The sequence below is a fragment of the Hakea prostrata genome, chromosome 5 (genome assembly GCF_041222555.1).
Source record: "Hakea prostrata isolate BN-2017 chromosome 5, UWA_Hpros_2, whole genome shotgun sequence".
Classification (NCBI taxonomy): domain Eukaryota; kingdom Viridiplantae; phylum Streptophyta; class Magnoliopsida; order Proteales; family Proteaceae; genus Hakea; species Hakea prostrata.
Window position 1 is genome coordinate 4,120,177 of NC_142604.1, and position 19,515 is coordinate 4,139,691.

The following is a 19,515-nucleotide window of genomic DNA, read 5'->3' on the forward strand; positions in this document are numbered from 1 at the left end:
CTAATTCAATATTCTACTTTGGTGGCTGTAAGTTTTAGATTTTCTCTAGTGATCGGGTGGAAGTGCGTGGCAATCTTTGTTTAGGACTTGTGTTTGCGTTGATTAATAGTTGAAGCTACAATTTTTTACACATTTTTGAAAGCAATGTTAGACATTTTGATCTTCCAATAGAGGGTATATGGACTAATTGTAACAAACCATTGACTCTATATGTTCTACATTGAATGTTTTCTACTTCTTTTGTATAAGAAAACAAAAATACCCTACACAAACAAAAATATCCCGTTAAATTTTTGATGGAAATAATAATTTGCAGGTCACCAAAACATATATAATAAATTGCAAACCCATTGTATATGTAATTATTTTTTAAAGAAGATTTCTAGTTGGGAAGCATCGATTCAAAATTAATGGAGGCATGGTGTATATATAATATAATATGATTCCACTTCATTCTGTCGGGACATGGAAGCAAAGAAGCCAGTAACTTTTTCTTCTCCACGAGAACACACACAAGGAAATCATAAATTCACTGCAAGCACTGTAGGATTAAAGGGGATAGAATGTTTCTGCAACAAGAACAGAAAAAAAGTATGATTTTTTCCCACTCAGTTTTCACTTGATGGTATCTCCGAGTTTGTTCACCCTTCAAGCTTGCTGCCAGCAACATCCACAACGAACCTGTATCTCACATCGTTCTTCTCCAACCTTTCAATGGCTTTGTTGACATAATCCATCTTCACTACTTCCACCATTGAAGTCAATCCCTTATCTTTACAGAACTCAAGCATCTCTGCTGTCTCGTCCATGCTTCCTATAAAACTCCCTGTAATCGACTTCCTCCCTATAAAAAGCAAAACCCACATCATCAGCATCACAAATCTCTAACCCAGTTCGAGAAATTATAAAAAAAAAATAAAAGAGAGAGAAGAAGCATTTACCAAGCATTACAACAGGGGAAACGAATTGCAGAGGAGTTGAAATGACACCAGTCAAGATCAATTTGCCATCGACCTTCAAGAGAGAAAGGTAAGGCTCAAGGGGATGAAAAACAGGAACGGTGTCGATGATGTAATCGAGGCTATCAGAAGCCGCTTGCATGCTTTCAGAATCAGAGCTCACTAGGTAGGCATCAGCACCGAGATGCTCCATTGCCTCTGTTCGCTTCTTATCAGAAGAACTAATCACAGTGACATGGTGACCCATCGCCTTAGCTATCTTGACACCCATATGCCCAACACCTCCAAGTCCCAAAATCGCTCCTCTCACACCACTGCGATTATACCCAAAATGCCTCAATGGGCTATAAGCTGTTAATCCTGCACAGAGTAGCGGCGCCGCCTGCTCTGCCTCCATACCTTCTGGTATCTTAACCACAAATCTACAGGAAAAAGATAATGGAAACTAAATAGAATGAGAAATTGAGAGAGAGAGAGAAGATAAAGAGAGGGTTTCTGAAAGATATGGATTTACTTCTGATCGACGACCATGGAATCAGCAAAGCCTCCTTGGGTAGGTTTACCATCTGTGTAAACATCGTTGTAGGACCAAATCTTCTTGTTGCAGTATTGTTCAATGTTTGAATTGCAAGGAGAGCATTTCCTGCAACACCCAACGATGCAACCCACTCCAACACAATCTCCAACTCTGAACTTAGTGACATCAGAACCAACCTCCACGACCTCACCAACAACTTCGTGACTTTTTAGGAAGTAATTAAGAACACAACCAGAAACATAGAATTTTAGATATTTCACAAACGCAAAAGCATTAAATGATGGAAGAAGATGAAGTGGGGTATTGTATTGTACCCAGGAACCATGGGGTAGTTGGACATTCCGAGGTCGTTTTTGATTTGATGAAGATCTGTGTGGCAGATACCACAGGATGTAACCTTGACTACCACATCCTCTGGGCCTGTGTCCCTGTAGAGAAGAGTTGGTAAGAGATAAAACTTTCGAATTGAGAAATGAAGCTTCTTGTTCGTATCAGATTTTGATTGATCTTTACCTAAGAGTGTATGTGTATGGCGATAGAATCCCAGATGGGTCTCTCGCTGCCCATCCTACTGTTGTTCTCCCATTTTCTTGGCTGCCCATTTCTTACTCTGTGTGTGAGAGAGAGAGAGAGAGAAGAAGAAGGAGGAGGAGGAGATTTTTGGGTTGGGATAGGAGCGCTCTTCTGAGAAGAGAAGCAATGGAGGATTCTTATTAATAGAGAATTTGATGGGATATGGAAACTGAGAAACTAACACCCGAGCTCGATAGTGACACATCAACCAGGAAGTTTGTCTTTGAGCCGTGGTGGATCATGAACGGCTGGGATTGGTCCCCCAAAAGCACTGTGGGTTGTGGATTCGTTGGGGTTGGTGAGTCTGAGTTAATATGTCATGATTTCGTCACTTATGCTTACTTTACTGTTCCGGCACGATAATACCATGGTTTAGTGTGATCTATATAGATTTCAAGAGATTTTACATAAATAGAAAACATTAGGAAATAAGTTATTTTTTTATGACAGGGAAGTGATTCAGATTTCAAGGTGAACCCAATTCTTATCACATTTTATTATGTGATAGAAAAATATGAACTTCTAAAGGACCTAAACCTCTTTTCCAGCTGTCGAAAAATAATGCATCATCAGAGCTAGTGTTGATTTTGAGAGTTCTATCTGGGAGAAGAAAAAAAAAATGATGAAATAGAAGCCCATGAGCCATTAGATTAAAATTTGTTAGAGTTTAGTTGGTAAAAATCAACAAATCATGATTATAAGATCATAGTGTCTAAATCTTATACCTTAATTCTCAAAAAAATATTACTAATTTAAAATATTATCAATAACAATAATAGATTTACTTAAAGAGACTCCACTGTTTCCTTACCAACCACAATTGTTTATTTTAAGCCATTATTAGCATGGTAAGATATAACCGGGCAACCAAAAAAAAACATAAAAAAAAAAAAAACCAAAAAAAAAAAAAAAAAAAAAAAAAAAACAACCCACCAAAAAATTTTTTAAAAAAAAAAATGAGAGAATCCCAGTAGATAAGCCTTCTTTTGATTACAGAACTAGAACATCTAAAAGGGCAAGAACCCAGAACCAAATCTTAGAAAACCTGAGAGAGTGAACCCTCTGTGCTAAGAAATGGACATCACCATTTGCAAGACCTGGGGATCAACTATATGGCCTATGGGTCTTACTGAGTAGATAAATAAAAAGGAAAATTTTGATTTAAAAACTTGAGAAAAAGTTGTATAGAAATTTCAGGAGTAAACGTTAAACCTCTATCATAACAGGTTTTTTTTTGGCTTTCACAAGTGCTCCTCCATTGCTATTGCATCATGGTTTGCACTTATGCTACAATAAGCTGTAAACGCGTTTGTACCACTTCCTTTTTCTCCAAGATTTATTAGTTATTTACAAAAAAGAATGCTAACAGGTCATCAAAGAGTAAGTGGTCTTATCCTCAGAGAACTTTCCCCTTCAAGATCGGTATGGTTTTTTTTTTTTTTTTTTTTTTTTTTTTGAGTATAAAAAAGGGGTCAAGCAACACTTGGAAAACTAGAAGACTCAAGCTTCATAGTTTGCCTGAATCATCTCCTTCAAACCTAGAGGAACATTTTGAAAGAATCTTCACGTATGCTCAGAGTCAAGCAACACCTTGAAAATCTAATCAGCAGCAGCACGCCCACTGTGACCACACCAAAAAAATCCCGCTTCAAAGAAAAGCTCTAATCTCCTCCACAATTTGACCAAACTTTTCCACCGTCTAGACAACAAGGATCCAACAACCGAAGCGTCTTGAAAGTTGAAAGAGTCAGATTAAAGATCTGTCTGGGTGGGTAACCTATACCTGATATTTAGAGTGAGAATATTAAATCCAGGAGAAATGGTATCCTATTAATATTTGTATGATTAGGTGAGCTAACCAGAATGAGTCAATGTCAGTGTTACTTTACTCCACATCCAATCCAGTTCACACAAAGAGAGGGAAAATAACTCTTTCACCTTCATAACAGGTATCAATCATAGCAGGAAAATCCATATTGATGGAGAATACTTGATAGCTACACTGCGAACTCAACCTCAATTGTTCAAGATGTCCCAACTTCTTTGCATGTGTGGAGGAAAAGGTGCAGACAAGCTGAGTGTCTCCAGTTCTGAAAGTTCACAATGTGATGAAGATGACTCCAAATGCTGTAACGCCAGAGACACATTGGGCAAAATCATCTGCCTGCAATAGAGATGCAGGTAAGGCTGGTCCTCTGAAATACTTCCACCCTCTAAATTGATTCCAAAAGGAACAATCTTCTGCTTGGGAATCGTTTCTGTTGAACAATCCTCAGGCTTTGAACAAGGTAGAGGTTGCCAATTCTTATGAGCCTGCCAACCATACTTGTAGTCTCCAACTATTGGTGTTCTCAAAACCTCAGCACAGTGGACACGGAGCTGTTTCACCAGGAAAAGGGATGGAATATTGTGTGCCAGTGAGCAGGTAGCTAATGGGCTTAAAATATTGTGATGCAATTCTGCCTACTTTTACAGGGTTCAAAACCATACCTGATGCTTCCTACCAGTAAGTGGACACAATTCTATCCATGTAAAACCTGCAGAATTACAAGCAAAAATAAAAAATTCAAAAGAGAACTTGCACCTTTAAGTAAGAAATCCAAAAGGGTTTGCAGAAATTCCACTTGAAAGGTCTCACACCCCCCCCCCCCCCCAAAAAAAAGATTAAAAAAAAAAGGAAAGGAAAACAGAGCCAATATAAAGCACATATCTAGAGTTTTAACTTGATTCAAAATATTGCTCCTCCAAAGAAAACTATAACTAACCATGAATATTATAATAGCAAATAGAAGCATATAAAATCTTCAACGTGCAGTTGGGCGTTGATTGAGATGCATGTAACAATCAGGGTAACCAGATTATTTGGAAATTAAGAATCATCCAAATCAATTAAATCAGGATAATTTATGCAGCGGCAACTCTTAATTTCAGTACATGATAATGAAGTCTTCAAGGAAATTCCTGTCAATAGGTGTGTTCTTTCTTGGATTTTATTCTTTTGGAGTTACTACACAAAATATAGTCCTAAGAGTACAAGACTTCCTTGTCCATTACTAATATCGTTCAGAAAAGAAAAAAAAAAATATTTGACATATTTCCAAGCTAACCATGAAATGAAGGCTGGATCACTCGATACTGCGTCACTGCATGTTGAGGAGAAATTATTTTGTCATTGCTGGCAGTTGTAATTCGCTCAGATTTTCCATTTTCCAGCACAACCTGAATACAATTAAAGCAACAGAGCACAATACTATATTTATAAATAATCAAAAACAGACAATAATACCTAACTCTATCAATTCAGTCATGAAAGATAACATGAAACATATTTTAGAGCCAAAATTCAGAAAAACACATATTCCAAATGTCTGAGTGTCTTGGAAAAAATGCTAGTGCTCTAAGGCTGATCTTGAGAAAGCTAATAAGGCATAGCCTGTATCAAATCATGGTATTCAGAAAAAGAAATCCCTAAGCTTAGAGTTTGCCATGGTTGTTCCAGCTTCCAAGTGCCAATGAAGTTATAAAGATAAAATGATAAATGAACAAAAGTAAACAAAAAGAAGTTGTTCTATCAAAGTCAGTGCTTTGAAAATAACATTATTCATTTTAATAACTCACACTGCAAATGGAAAATGACGTTAATGAAGGACAACCAGGTGAATGGTTTCAAAGTAATAAACAATACATGGAACATTCATATCAATCATTAGTGTGCCAGACAACCAAGATTATTTTTCTATTGTTAAACTGTAATAAAAAGGAAGATTTTCTTTTTTCTAGTGAAGATGATCAAGGCATAAGATGACCAGGTCTGTTTTTCTCCTTATATGGATCCAATTGAGATGTCTGCTTTTGTAGATGCATTAATAACATTACTTGTGACTTCAGGCCACATCTAATGTAATTCAAAGATCTTTATTTTAGCTTTTCTATTACAGTATGAACTGAAAGAAGGGAATACAAGAAACTGATGATAGAGATTTCAGTGGTCCTTTCAATATTTGCATCGGGAATGGATCTCTGCTGCTACTGTCCCAAATCAAACAATTTTATCCTACTTTTCTTTGGAAAATGATTTTTTGCTGATGATTGGATACCAATATGCAATCCAGGATTGGCCAGGAATCAGCCTCAAATGTTAACAATACAACCCAGTCAATCCGATACTAATTCGTTAATCCATGACTGAAACCAAAAAACTCCTGATCTGATCTAGAAACTCAAATCACTCAGATATTATTGTTCTTATCACAGATATGTACTTTTGTCTTGAGTTCATAACCTGGTCATCAATTGAACAACCAAATCTAAAATCACCAGTTTTTGGACAAGTTAGGCCGGATTGTCTTTAATTGAGAGTATAGAGTAGGTTGCCATGGCTGGGCCCTTGGAATTAAATATAGGCCTGCATTCAAATCATGTGATGAAAATAATTTAAGAGGAAAATAGACCGTCCGGTTTAAATTCTTTACATGGGAAATCCTGAGGAAGTACTTGGACTTCACTGATTAAAACATGGAGTTTGCTAAGTCTTGCCTAATATAACTGGTTTCTCAGCCAGTTCGAATATAACATGGAAGAACTACTTGTATCCACAACTGAGCAATGGGATCAAACAATCATATAATAAAAAATTAAACATCTTGAACCTAACGGCCTACAAAAAGGCCGTAGAAGACAAGACCAGGATTAAAGATTCAAGAAGAAAAAACTAACCTTCCCTAATGGAGCAGAAATCAATCCCTTTGAACGTCTTGGAGTTCCTATCACAAGTGCCCAATACTTCCTCTGTAGAGTTCTCTTTCTACTTTCAATGTCCTTGAAAAAATATAAATATATATATGGTTGGAAAATAATTCAAACCAAGAGGATAATAAAAATGACAAGTAAACAAATATATGGGGTAGTTATCTGTGCAACAACAGGAAAAGCATTTTCGAAAATCACAAAGGCACAATGCAAATCTGGGCCATTCATTTATCTAAATTGCCATTTCCCATTCAGAGCTGGAAGTGTGCACAGCAACGTCCACGGTGCTGGTGCACATGCATGGACATGCAAGAGATGCAGGCCAAATGCAAGGAGGGATATCCATCTACTTATTCTTTCAAATGAGTCAAATAGGTACATACACAAAAGCTTCCAAGAAAGAGTACTTAGCGATTGAAGGAAAAGAATACTCACTTCCAGTGATGCTCTGGAAGTTTTATCACGGAAGATGGAATGTAGAACTGTAGCACTCAGCTGCGTCCTCCCCATCACTAATATGCCACTGCTATCTCTATCAAGTCTGTGTACCTGATAAAAAGCTTCAAGCTGTTATGCTGCAATTACAAGAAATCATCCCTTAGAAGTGTTCTAAACATTAGCTCAAAATTGGAAGTCAAGCTATCAGTTTAAATTGTAGACTCAAGATTCTGGAAGCTGGTCAAATATTCTAATAGGGAACAGCTCTTCCTTTGGTTGGTAGAGCTTGACCCCTAACCAGGAAAAATTCAAAACTAGTAAAGAACTGCAACCAGGACTGAGTGAAAATGGCTTAGAGGATTCTGAACAAACTTGAAGGGTCACCCAAACAACTGAATTAGGAGAGAGGGATTCAATGAACTTATCTTCTTCATTTTTCTGAATGCTTCGAGTTTCTGAATTCTTAAACCCCATTAAGATCAGGGTAAAGTCTCCACCAGTTTTTGTTTCAGTTATTGGTTTTATCATTAATGGTAATTCTACGTTAGATCTTGTAAGTAACTGATACCTCTTTTATGTTTCCTCATTTATATAGTGTATCACATAGTATTTAGTTCTATAGTAGTCAAAAGGGTACAGTTGGTGATACCAAAAATTTTCTTTAATGAGTTGGAAATTCTCATGTCACACCAATGAGAAAAAAGACAATGTTTGTTTTTTCAAAAAAGTATTTTGATCACAGTAATCTTGCTGAAGTATGGTGGTTGTTGGAATCTTGGTCTGCTGCATAGGTAACACTATTTGCTCCACCTTAAACACAACAAGAAGGAAGGAAATGCAGAAGGTGCAAGTAGCAACCATATCAAGATTAAAGATGTTCACTGGCAGACGGCTTGTGGTGTTTGGCAAAATCTGGAAATCTGCTAGGTTGGATTATATAGTTACACGTTAAAAGTGGGACAGCAGAAACAAGTTTCAGAAAATACTGCTTATCCGTTATATTGGTCAACTCACAAAATCCAGGCATTGAAAAATCCAAGGACCTGGATCACATAGTCCAGCAAAGGACCTCAAATTTCAGCAACTTGAGACCAACCCATTCAACAAGTCTCCCATGTTCATGGACTACTGCAGCCACAAATGGAATGTGATGACAGTAAATGTGTAATTCTGGTTTGCATTGCTGTGTTCAGTACAGATGATGAGTTTCATACTTAGGAACCACTTTTTCCTTCTTTAACCAAATCTGTGAAAAACTCACCAGACGGGGAGGTTCTGAGTAATCAAATCTTAAACATGTTGCTGCAATCTCATCTAAGCTCTTTTTTATGCCAATGCCACCCTGTTGAAAGATGCAACCAGTTAAAGATGCACACTCTATAACATAATCAAGTGAATATTGAATATCCTAAAGAATAACTTATGCATGAGTTCAACTTACCTGAACTGGCATGCCACAAGGTTTATTGATAACAATGATAGCTGGATCCTGCACCTCAATAAGCATTAGTAATCACTCTGATGGTCAACATGGTTAAGTCACAAATAAAAAAAGTAATAAAGGAAGAACATGAAGACCTTGTACAGCTCAAGGCTACGGATATAGTTGATTTCATCCTCACTGTAAGGAAATTCATGCTTCTCAGTCGCCAGCTCTTTTACCGTAATGGGGAGAAAAATCCGATCCCCTGCATTCAGTACATCCTTGGCTGACACCTTACCAATAATTGAAAACTATCAGATTTGGGAATTTTATTTCTTCTAAGAAACTATCAAGAACCGATGTACTTTTTTCAACTCGATGCGAGGAATCTTAATATTTTCCCAGATTTGAATTTCTCATTTAAGTGAATAAATTTGTATTAGTTGGAACCTTTACCCTTCTGAGATGAGGTGCTTGAGCTTCGGTTTCAACTTCACAAGCACTCCCCGCTGTCATGGACTCCCTCCGAACCTGTTCAACACACAAAATGGAATAAAGAAAAGCTCAGCAACCAACTAGGATGTAAAAACCAGCCATGACTAGCAAATTTGATCCCAACGAACAGAGAAAATAAGGCAGTTAATCAATTGAAGCATGAGGAATTACTTATGTAGACATCATTTGGCAATCAGCATGAGACATGAAGACATACAAAAAGTGAATTAAGATGTCTAACATAATGACTTCAGGATGGTCAAAATCCTTATATTTGCAACAGGACATAATTCTCCAATATTATGCCTACAGCATGATTTCTTTCCCAATAAGAAGTGTGTAATTCCGCAATGTGGATAACAAAATTTTCTCAACACTGCCCAACTCCAGAAAACTCATTATCCATGTTAATTTATCAAGTCAAAAGTGATTACCTTCACTCTAGAGATATAATTTAAAGCAACAAGGTTATTGGAACATAAATATAGAACATAAAGAAGATCCTTAATAATCCACTAAGACACTTCAAGGATTGTTAAAGACAGGAAATAAAACTTAGGGAAAAAATTTGACCTGTCTCAAACGGAATAGCTTTTGTACAAGGGACCTTGGGATACGCGGGCAGCAGCGAAGTACCCATTTGAGAGCCGTTGTGGTGTTGGTAGTGTTGCTGTTTTCTCCATTTCTATCAGAACTACGTCCTGAAAGCTCTTTGGCAACAGAGGCAGCGTCAATGGTGGACTTAAAGGGAGGCAAGGTGAGCCATTTCCCCTTCTCTACTGTGTGCACTTTCTCTTCTTCTGAGACGACCGTTGCAGTGCTAAAGGAAAGTCGCAGCTTTAGTATGAGAGCAGTACAGATGTTCGCAGTGGCTTGTTTCGTCGGCGCCGGAAGGGAAGATCGCCGTCGGAGAACCTGTTCAAACATTTGTGTTTTCAGCCGCAATGTGCCGTGTGGTTCCTCCTCTCGCTTGGAGAGGAAAACCGAAAACCACCAAAATACCAAATACCAAACGTGTCCGCGGTGGGCCATTAAGCCTATACTGGGCTATACCCAACCCAGCTAGCCTGGGCCGCTACTTGGGCTTGGGCCTACTCTGAGCCTGGGTTCTGGAGCAAGGCGTCAATTTAGAACCGAAAAAACCTAAAATGGTCGGACCGGACAAACACCTATACAGGACCAGCCGCCGTGGTCGGACCATGGTCGGCACGCCCAATAGTGTGTAGACCTGCCCTAAATCCTATATGAACCTAGTACATTGACATTATTACGTACGTAGACTCTTGTCTATTTTCTTTTATTCAAAGCTCTACAACATTCATTCTTCTAAGCTATGAACTTTCACTAAATTGATCGTTAGAGCCTAGACATGTTTTTCTGTTGCCACAGCTCAACAAGTTGTTTTGCAGGCCAGTGCAAGACGAGCAAGTTTTTGAAGCAACAAAACCCAAAATCGAAATTCACCTTTTAAATTTGAAAATCGAATCAATTGAGATAATTCAATTTGGTTGTAGATCAGATCAACCACTACAACTCTGCTTGTACTTAAAGACAAGGGGTGTCAAGGGCATAGGTTGTGTCGGGTCGGTTTAAACCCAATTACCCTAGGGACCTAAACCCCCAAACCCATACCCTAACCAACCCTATTAGGGTTTGAAAACCCCAATCTTGATTTGTAACCCTACTAGGATTAGCCTATTTAACCTTGACCCAACCTTGATTTTTAACCTTGAAAAATAAAGCAAAATGCATAGCATAGTGACACCTAGGAGATTTGAAGTCTTGGCCTCTTAGTTATGAAGTGCCATGTTTACAAATTGAACTAATCCATTGATATATATAGTTGGTAATTATTTAAACTCAAGTTATGTATAATTCTAACTTGACTAAATTGATACAAGGTTGGGTTAGATTGGACTGAGGACTAAATTCGAGTCCCAATTGACCTTGTCAGGTTCAGTTATTTTGTAATCCAAATATGTCCTTCGAGTTAAAAAGTCAGACCAAACTCGAGTTGGACTCAAAGTGGGTTTGGACCGACTCAGGTTGATAAGGTTTTATTGACACCCCTACTAGACAGTAGAGAGTTAGAAGAAAATTCCATTTAATCAACTTATTTGTTTCAGATTTCTTCTCTAGAGACCTTGTTGTCAACTGTCAACATTGGCTGTGGCTGTCAAATTAGTCCAATGAAACATGGGACATGTGAATGTCACGGTGACTAGCAGTTGATTACGTTGACAATTGAAGGGCATAAAAAGGAAAATTGAATCAATTTTGACTTTGGTCAGCAAGAAACAATTATACCAATCCAATGGTCCTACCAAAATTTTCCTTTTGTCTGGCCAATTAACGCACCAAATTCTTACGAGTCCCAATCAAAGCATACTAGATTATTGGAATGTTCTTGTTGCTCACTTGCTCCCCTGTTGCAGGTGTTGAATTTAAACAATAACGTTCTAATTCGATCTGCTTGAGACATTACAGTATTTGTTAATATTACACGTTACTTATTAGCTTTGAAATGCTTTGTCACGTCCCACCAAAAGAATTCTACACGTACACGTACATCTATGCATCCTAAGTCAAAAGACTCAAAATCAATAGAGTGATAAGTTCAAACCACAGTAGCTCGTGCTCTAATAGTGTAACTAGTTTTTACATTAGATGAACTCAGAACTTGGTAAGAAACTGGTAATAAGTAGCAGATTACAGAAATATACTGGATGGAGATCTGTAAGAATTCAGGTACAGACCTTACCTGCAAAAGAATAAATGATTTCTTCCTATTTCTCAGATAACCAAACTGGGTTACCCGGATCTCACTATATCATGATCATAGTATTTATGTATTCTAATAAATGAAACAATCATAAACCTAGTGTCCATCACCAGGGCTGTTACCAGATTCCTTAATCCCTCCAAGAGTTTCAGCTTTTGTGAACTTGTGGTGGCCTGCACCAGGAGGGCTGGGACCTGAATCTTTGTGCCCACCCAGTGTTTGTGCATTTGTGAACTTGTTACCTCCACCTGGGCTAGGACCAGAATCCTTAATCCCACCAAGAGTTTGAGCGTTTGTGAACTTGTGACCAGCACCAGGAGGGCTGGAACCAGAGTCCTTCTTCCCACCAAGGGTGTCAACACGGTTGGCTCGCCTGTGTCCTCCACCACCAGGGCTTGGGCCAGAATCCTTAATACCACCAAGATTTAGAGCGTTGGTCTGCCTATGTCCTCCACCACCAGGGCTTGAACCCGTGCTCTTGATTGCTCCAATAGACAAAAAGTCGAACAACCCAGAGCTCTTTTCAATACCGTCGATACCAACCTTCAAGATATTGAAGCCACGCGCAGCTTCAGTGAAGGAGAAGGTAAAGCAACTCAAACCCAAGAAGAGGAGTGGAAGAAAGAAACGAAATGAACCCAGTTCTCTAACCATTGCTAGTTGGTTTTGCGTGTTCTTGAGGACTTGCAGGCTTATAGATGTGTTGGTTGTTCTGCAGATTTGAGGTCACATATGCAATACAAGACGCCTTCAGATTTGTTTATATAGAGAAGAAGAGTGTTTGACATTGATAGTTCATTTGACTTAGGACCAATAGGCTGGGCATTTTGTCAAACACGTGGAGTCTTAATTGGTTATCGACTGCGCCACCTCCGTTCTCATATTCGTACGACGAAGTATCGTGTCAGGTTCTTAACTTTGAATCTCATTTTCATGAATGGACCAGTTCCATCTCTCTGAAATTTGGAATCAAATAAATTTTCCTTTTCTGGAACGCGAACAATCGGGGTCAGCACCCACATCGAAATCGGCACATTCAAGGGCATTTCGGTTTCTTTTAACCGAATTAGCCCGAGTCAGATCAAGGTGGATCAATTTGCTAATTCTGTTCCAAATCAATCGGAATCAATTCTGGTTCTTAAACCCCTGTTCAACCCTTCCACTGAAGTCTGCTAGTCACTGGCGGCATTCAAGATGAAAGAAACAATTTCAGAGCAGCCAGGGAAGTCCAAAGAGGCAAAGACTATTCAATGGATTGTGGAATCTTTTCAAATCCCTCTGTTTTTATATTTTGAAGGGTTTCCTTGACTAGATTCTCTGTTTCTCATCTTGCAATATTGTTCCCTAGTCCTTACTAGTGGAGAATTTTTCTCTTCTTCCTTTTCTAATTTCCCACAAAGAAAGTTAGGTGGTTGATGGAGATAGGTTGATCAGTATTAGGGTTTGAAAGGAAGGCCGTCCATAAGCTTGAAACCCTCCATTTCCAGATTGTATTCAACAAGTCCCCATAAACCTAAAAAGAGACTCTTTATGGGGGATGTGATTACTCCATTGGAGACCAAAAATGTCTCTTTCTTATAGTTTTTCCAAAGCTCCCACTCTCACTCTTCTCAATAGAACAGTATTTACCTTCCCCAATATCTATCCGATACCTACCTGAAAAGTGATCATTCAATTAGGGTTTCAATGGGTTTTTTTTTATCAGTAAAAGATTTGCATGTTCAATTGTGCAACAATACTGATATCACTTGCTGTGTGCAACCCAACAGAACACGCAACATCACTCTTGAACCCCACAATTACTGTACGTCAATGTGAATGACTCACCTCAGCAAAGCATATCAATTTGGGTTACCAAATTAAGAAATGGAAACTGACAGATTATGGTAAACATTCATGCAGAAGTGGCACAACCATACCAGAAAGACAACGGGCACACCATTTCAAGAATTGTCTTTTATGTCTTCCTTCAGAATCGAGAACTAGGGTTGTGGAAAGTGGAAACTTAATTCGAAAAACAGATATTTTGGCTTCCTTAATCTCTGTAACCGTGCAGCGCCAGCCAATTCTAAAGATAACACCTTGGAAGAACCTGCACTTGTAAGGTTTTGAGAAACCCTAAATCCCATTGCATGTATTTTGATCAAGTCTGCATTTCAGATGCCACAGTGCAAAGATAAAAAGTTTTTATCTGGCATTACCGCATTACCCACCAGCTAAAAGACAAATCAATAAGTTATTTTCATGAGCAGACACTAAGTAGAGAATTAACAACCGCACTGCTATCATATCTCAGTAAAAGGAACATCAAAACACCACGGATAAGCTTTTAAGTCTCCTGGTTTTTAAGTGGAAGAGAACCGAATCAACAGCTTCCAATTTCATAAATGTACAGTTGCCGCCATTTTCTTTGATCATGTTGGCTTTCCAGAGAACCTGCATTTTCATTATTTGTCCCTAATATAAAGCAGCCTCCTAGAAATGGATGTTAATCGGTACCTTTTATGGGAACTGTGAGCCTCTTGCAAATATTCACTTTAGATCAATTCCAGCTGATTTGATAAAATAGTGAACTTCGGGATTACAATCTCTGGATGACCACAACACAAAATCTTAATTAAAAAGCATTAACACCGCAAAAACAATTAAATATTTAAAAGCATACAATTAATCAATCCTGATAATAGGAAGCACTTAAACCTGAGACATGATCAACTGAGTAAAAAAATTGAAAAGGGAAGCACAGGTAAGACCCATCCAGTCCCAAGTACAAGATCCAACACATTTTTGCTTTGGTAAGAATCATGGTCCACACAGAACAAATGTTTTTTTTAGCATCCAAAAGAATGCGATCACTACAAGGTGGCTCTGAATTCATGATTAACCATATGAAATTTGATTAAATCTAGAGGACCTGTTGATGGTATCTAGTTTTCCAATAAAAATTGCTGGAACCAGAACCAGAATTAATGCAGCATTGTAAAAGAAGTGATTCTCACAATGCAGCATTGTAATTTTACAAAAAAGTGGATGGTATTAGTCAGTGCTTCAAATCCCCAATGCAGAAGTCATCAATCATGTCAAAGACACGGGTTGCATGCTGTGGCCTGTAAGTAAAACATAAAATTGCTAAGAATGATGGAGAAAATTACCCAAACAATCAATATAAGAAAAAACAAGCTGTGCATTACCCATAAAACCCTTCTGTTGAATCATCCCCTGCATGTGCTAGGATTGCGTCTCCACCTGGATGTTCCTCCACATAAGAAGTGACATCATACACCTACAGTTGACAAACAGGATAAGTAATGAAAATCAAACAGAGTGTGAGAAATAATATAATGGTTCCAGTTTCGGAAATATGACAACCTTATCTTTGATGATAATCCAACAATCATTCTTCTTACTATGCAAGGAGACTTCACTTCTTGTGTAGGCTTTAGATGCCTGGAATGTAAGACAGGAAAATAACGAAGATGTAAATCACAAAATACACCTATGGTTGGAAATATGGCCCAACATTGAAACAATTAAAACATATTAAGTAGGGTCAGTTGCTGAGGAAAGAGGCAACTCTAACTACTGCTTGAATTAAAGGGGGGGATAACTGAAGGGAAAAATCTCAAGCGTTGCTATAAGATATGAAAAATACCAGATGCTTGAAAGGAGCAGATGGGAATGCTAAAGGTTGAAAGGTAAGACTAATATGATAGAATCAGAGATGAACTCAGTCAACACAAAGGAAGCATTACTAAATCACAAGATGAGAGAACAAACTCAGATACAGGTAGTCTGGTTAGTGCAACAATGACAGACCAGTGGTGGTGATGCAACAGCAGGGTCACAAAACCCACTGGGTTTACTTATGGGTCCACGCAAATAATACAACTCAATTAATGCTAAGCTAATACCAATTCCATGATCTACAGAACAGACGTCAAGCTAACAATAGGAGCAAGAGCCAACTCCACTGTTGATATGATCTTCAATGCAATAGCATGTAGGTGGGATGATGACAAGACTCATTCCACAGTCATTTCAGGAGCTGAACTTTATCACCAACCCCAAGCTAGCAACTTCAGCCTTAAACTCCAAGAAGCATGCAACCTGAACTTCAAACACCAATCCTCAGCCTAGATTTCAAATGCCTGACAATCTAATGCAGGACAGAGAGAGATAGCAGGAGGTTTGCAGCAATTTGATTTAATGTGGTCTAACCTTATTCTTCCATTAATGGGTGGGGCACTCAAAGCCATTTACAATGTCGTAATCTAACAATCAATAGAATTTCTAACTATAACATAACACTTCCTCCCATATCTACTGAGGCAGGTATGAGGGTTCTAATGAGATTCTATTTATGGTCCGTAAATCTATGCTGAATTGCTGATTAGGTGACTAGTGTCAGAACACCAGGGGGCCAAGGCAGTGAATACCCAACTTCAATTTGAGGTACCTTGGAGCATCACCTTGCAGATGATATTGTTTTGGTGGATGATACACAAGCTGGAACGATAAAGTGGGGTTTCTCTCTCTCACTCTAAAGGTCAGCAAATGATACTGATGAATATAATGAGAAGGTTACAGAATTAACATCTATGTGTACACAGGAAAAAAAGACAGAAAAATTACAAATTTGAGCTTACAAGATCTACCTTTGGCATTGCATACAGCAGGAACTCCTAAATCTCAAATTTGAATCTATTTTGAATTATTATACCCAAAATAACATCAGTTCCCCAAAAAATTGGATGTGTTACCCAAGAGTCCAATGTTTGAATTTTGCACCTTTCTTTGCTTGAGAGTCAGCAATCACATTATCCTCACTCCAAATATGGGAAATATTCTAATGTTTGAATTTTGCTGGCTTCTTGTCTCAGCAATCACATTTCCCTCTCTGTGAATATGGAATACTTCAACATATGGAAGAAGAGGTAAGACCGGAGAGAAGCACAAACTTGCAGAAATTTCCACAGAATCGAGTTTGGCAGGCATGCATCTGTGTTATTCAGGCAGTGCTACTCCTGTGGGATTAAAGAAAGTAACTCTCACGAAATCAGCAGTATACACTAGCAGGATTCCAGGATGGCGGTGCTGGTGGGTTCTAGTCCTCCAGATCAGGTGGATTCTTATCATACTTTTTTCCTCTCTTCTCCAAAATCTTCAACAATCATCAGGTTCCTTAATCCAATTTTAAAACCTGACTTTGAGTAGGTCTTAACGCATATTATGGGATGCATCCTTGCTGAACCTTGGTGACATTGCCACTGAATCGCTTTATCAATTATCGGTTTCAGATCCATTTTCAATTCAGTTCTTCCCACCAAGTTCAGATTTCCTATTAGCACTCAGTTACTTAAAAAAAACTCAGTTAACTAGATTAATTTTATAGAACTGATTTCTCTTTTCTTTTGTGGCATTACTATTCTGTTTTATTTCATTAGAACTGTATTTCTGGATCCTTTAACAACTGCTATTGAGTCTTTCTTGACTAGGTTTTCATTTTTTTTTAAACAAGTAGATTACTAGCATATCCCTGAATCTGTCCACCAGATTTATACATCATTTTTCATCATCCACCATTAATTGAGATGTACATCCAATCAGAAGTTCTCTGCACTTATGATATGTTGGATGAGTTGTTAATTGTTTCTCAAACTGGATTTTATCTTTATCTGCGATCCCACTGCAATCTGATCTTTGACTCTATTTCACTGGCTTATAAGTTATAATTGGATTACAAACAAGTTTGCTTTATTATGTTTGGATATTTCATGACGACATTGTGTGAGACTCGCGGAATGGCAAACCACGATACACATAGCTGAACCTAATTATTTGGGATAAGGTTTCCACGAAAACAATTATTTGGGAAAAGGTAGGTATATTGAATTCTTTCTTTTTAGCTCTATACTACAAAACTTTGCATTTAATATGGTAATGGTCCATGAAGAAAACTATGCAGGGAGTTGGAGCAACATAACATATTCAATTCTCACATATTAAACGTTGAAATAAATTGTTTGCAATGTTTCAAGTAAGAATATCATCAACAATGATGTTCAAATCCATGATAGTATTGCATGAAAGCATTAATTGTGTACCTTATTGTTCTGATTTGGCTTACCAACTTCTGCATTATCTGTACATGATGGACACAACACTATTATTAGGAAAGGGGGAAAAATTGAAAGTTTTGCAATCCACAAGCTTGTAGTTACACTTGCTAGTTTTCAACAACACACAATAATTTACCAGGTCTACGTGCTCGTGGAATGATAAAAAAGGCACCCAGTAAGACACCCAAAACCAACGTTATTAAAACAATCAACATATCTTGGGCTGTCGTTCCCTGCACTACCTGAACAAAAACATATAACGAAGACGATTAAAATAAAATGACGAGAATATAAATACTTGCCAAGGTGACAAGGCCAACAAGCACTCATCTAGGCAACTAAAGTCTAAAGTACTTTAGTATTCCTACTGTTGTTTCTTTTCATTCAATGATTTCAGCTTCACAAAGTCTCTAACACAACCCCAAGGGGGTCGCTCAGTTGCCAAAGACCAACACGACACAAATGAAAGGTCATGAGTTCAATATCCCTTGGGTCCCAATAACCGATAAAAAGGGGGAAAACCTCTTTTTTTTTTTTTTTTTTTTGGGGGGGGGGGGGGGGAGAGGGATCTCAAAAACATAACATTCTCTATTTAAAGAAGCAATATAAAAGCTTTCAGCACGTATGATTTAGAAATAATTTAACAGCCATTAAAGGTACACAAATCATATAAATTAACAGCTCATGACAGAAATAGCAATCGTACACTTGCACATATTAATCAATGAATACTAGGAGAGTTTCAGACTTCCACCTAACTGTTCATACAATTGAACAACTTAAGCTAACCAACTACAATGTGCAAGGCACGCGCACAATTCTGGTGAAAATGACGATATGACGATATGAAATTAGAGGATTCAGATCAATCAATAAATTTCGAAAGCTGAGCTCTAATATTACATATAATAAATAAATGCAGAATACAGGTAAAGGGGAATCTGAACTTGTACAACCAGCAACTTTCAGAGCAATAGTTCAATGGAAAGAAAATCCACCAAAATGGAACTAAGAATGAGAAAGGAGAGGAGAATAATTTATTTGAAATTTGGAAAACGCAATGCATTCAGAGAGAGGAGTGACACGTAAAACACAATGTCGTTGTGGTTGTGGTTGATGGTGTTGTATGTGTATGTATGCCTGAAAGAGATGACTCTTACCGATTGGAAGAAAGAAATCCGACAGATTCCTTCGATTCCTGGTGTGTTTCGATTCGATTCGATTCTTCCTCGCGCAGCGCCGGTACCCTCCGCCCGGGTGGAAGGTTACATTGATGAACGACGGGCTAAAAGATTTTCATCTGTAGATCCCCAATGTGCTATTGGGCTTCTAAACCACACAAAAAAAAAAATCTTCTATTGGGTTACAAGCCTACGATTGTACTGGATTGAGCGGGCTCTTCAAAACCTTAGCCCGGCCCATTGATACCCAAAACAATT

The 19,515-nt window shown here is 38.1% G+C and overlaps 3 protein-coding genes across 5 annotated transcripts; all 3 read right to left on the reverse strand.

Annotated features, from left to right (window-relative positions):
• Window positions 1-400: 400 nt before the first annotated feature.
• LOC149014499 (cinnamyl alcohol dehydrogenase 1-like) lies at window positions 401-2,178 on the reverse strand. The gene is made up of 5 exons (XM_089156479.1): window positions 2,011-2,178; window positions 1,812-1,925; window positions 1,474-1,701; window positions 942-1,381; window positions 401-844 (listed from the first exon to the last, which is right to left on the reverse strand). The coding sequence occupies exons 1-5, from the start codon at window positions 2,097-2,099 to the stop codon at window positions 642-644; spliced, it is 1,074 nt and encodes a 357-aa protein (XP_089012605.1). The 5' UTR covers window positions 2,100-2,178; the 3' UTR covers window positions 401-641.
• A 1,016-nt stretch (window positions 2,179-3,194) lies between these two features.
• On the reverse strand, window positions 3,195-10,133 carry LOC149014500 (Pseudouridine synthase family protein). The gene is made up of 10 exons (XM_089156853.1): window positions 9,749-10,133; window positions 9,137-9,211; window positions 8,836-8,973; window positions 8,699-8,746; window positions 8,519-8,599; window positions 7,255-7,368; window positions 6,787-6,888; window positions 5,178-5,289; window positions 4,561-4,607; window positions 3,195-4,449 (listed from the first exon to the last, which is right to left on the reverse strand). Exons 1-10 carry the CDS (start codon window positions 10,100-10,102, stop codon window positions 4,087-4,089), a joined length of 1,434 nt encoding a protein of 477 aa, XP_089012979.1. The 5' UTR covers window positions 10,103-10,133; the 3' UTR covers window positions 3,195-4,086.
• A 4,289-nt stretch (window positions 10,134-14,422) lies between these two features.
• LOC149014501 (cytochrome B5-like protein) lies at window positions 14,423-19,380 on the reverse strand. 3 transcript variants are annotated; one of them, XM_089156833.1, is made up of 7 exons: window positions 19,237-19,379; window positions 18,213-18,318; window positions 18,062-18,099; window positions 15,327-15,404; window positions 15,149-15,240; window positions 14,957-15,064; window positions 14,423-14,547 (listed from the first exon to the last, which is right to left on the reverse strand). In XM_089156833.1, the coding sequence occupies exons 2-6, from the start codon at window positions 18,289-18,291 to the stop codon at window positions 14,998-15,000; spliced, it is 354 nt and encodes a 117-aa protein (XP_089012959.1). In that variant the 5' UTR covers window positions 18,292-18,318; window positions 19,237-19,379; the 3' UTR covers window positions 14,423-14,547; window positions 14,957-14,997. The 3 variants fall into 3 exon arrangements, with proteins under 3 accessions (XP_089012959.1, XP_089012960.1, XP_089012958.1); XM_089156834.1 differs by lacking the exon at window positions 14,423-14,547 and having other exon boundaries at window positions 14,559-15,064; window positions 18,213-18,314; window positions 19,237-19,380; XM_089156832.1 differs by lacking the exon at window positions 14,423-14,547 and having other exon boundaries at window positions 14,560-15,064; window positions 19,237-19,378.
• Window positions 19,381-19,515: the final 135 nt, after the last annotated feature.

Coding starts and splice junctions, on each gene's coding strand:
- LOC149014500 (XM_089156853.1), bottom strand. CDS start 10,102: ATGTTTGAACAGGTTCTCCGACGGCGATCTTCCCTTCCGGCGCCGACG. Junction 8,747..8,835: donor GTAGCCTTGAGCTGTACAAG/GTCTTCATGTTC, acceptor ATTGAGGTGCAG/GATCCAGCTATCATTGTTAT. Junction 8,600..8,698: donor CTTGTGGCATGCCAGTTCAG/GTAAGTTGAACT, acceptor ATCTTTCAACAG/GGTGGCATTGGCATAAAAAA.
- LOC149014501 (XM_089156833.1), bottom strand. CDS start 18,291: ATGTTGATTGTTTTAATAACGTTGGTTTTGGGTGTCTTACTGGGTGCC. Junction 15,241..15,326: donor GGATTATCATCAAAGATAAG/GTTGTCATATTT, acceptor TGTCAACTGTAG/GTGTATGATGTCACTTCTTA. Junction 15,065..15,148: donor TCAACAGAAGGGTTTTATGG/GTAATGCACAGC, acceptor TTTTACTTACAG/GCCACAGCATGCAACCCGTG.
- LOC149014499 (XM_089156479.1), bottom strand. CDS start 2,099: ATGGGCAGCCAAGAAAATGGGAGAACAACAGTAGGATGGGCAGCGAGA. Junction 1,926..2,010: donor CCATACACATACACTCTTAG/GTAAAGATCAAT, acceptor TCTTCTCTACAG/GGACACAGGCCCAGAGGATG. Junction 1,702..1,811: donor AACTACCCCATGGTTCCTGG/GTACAATACAAT, acceptor CTTCCTAAAAAG/TCACGAAGTTGTTGGTGAGG.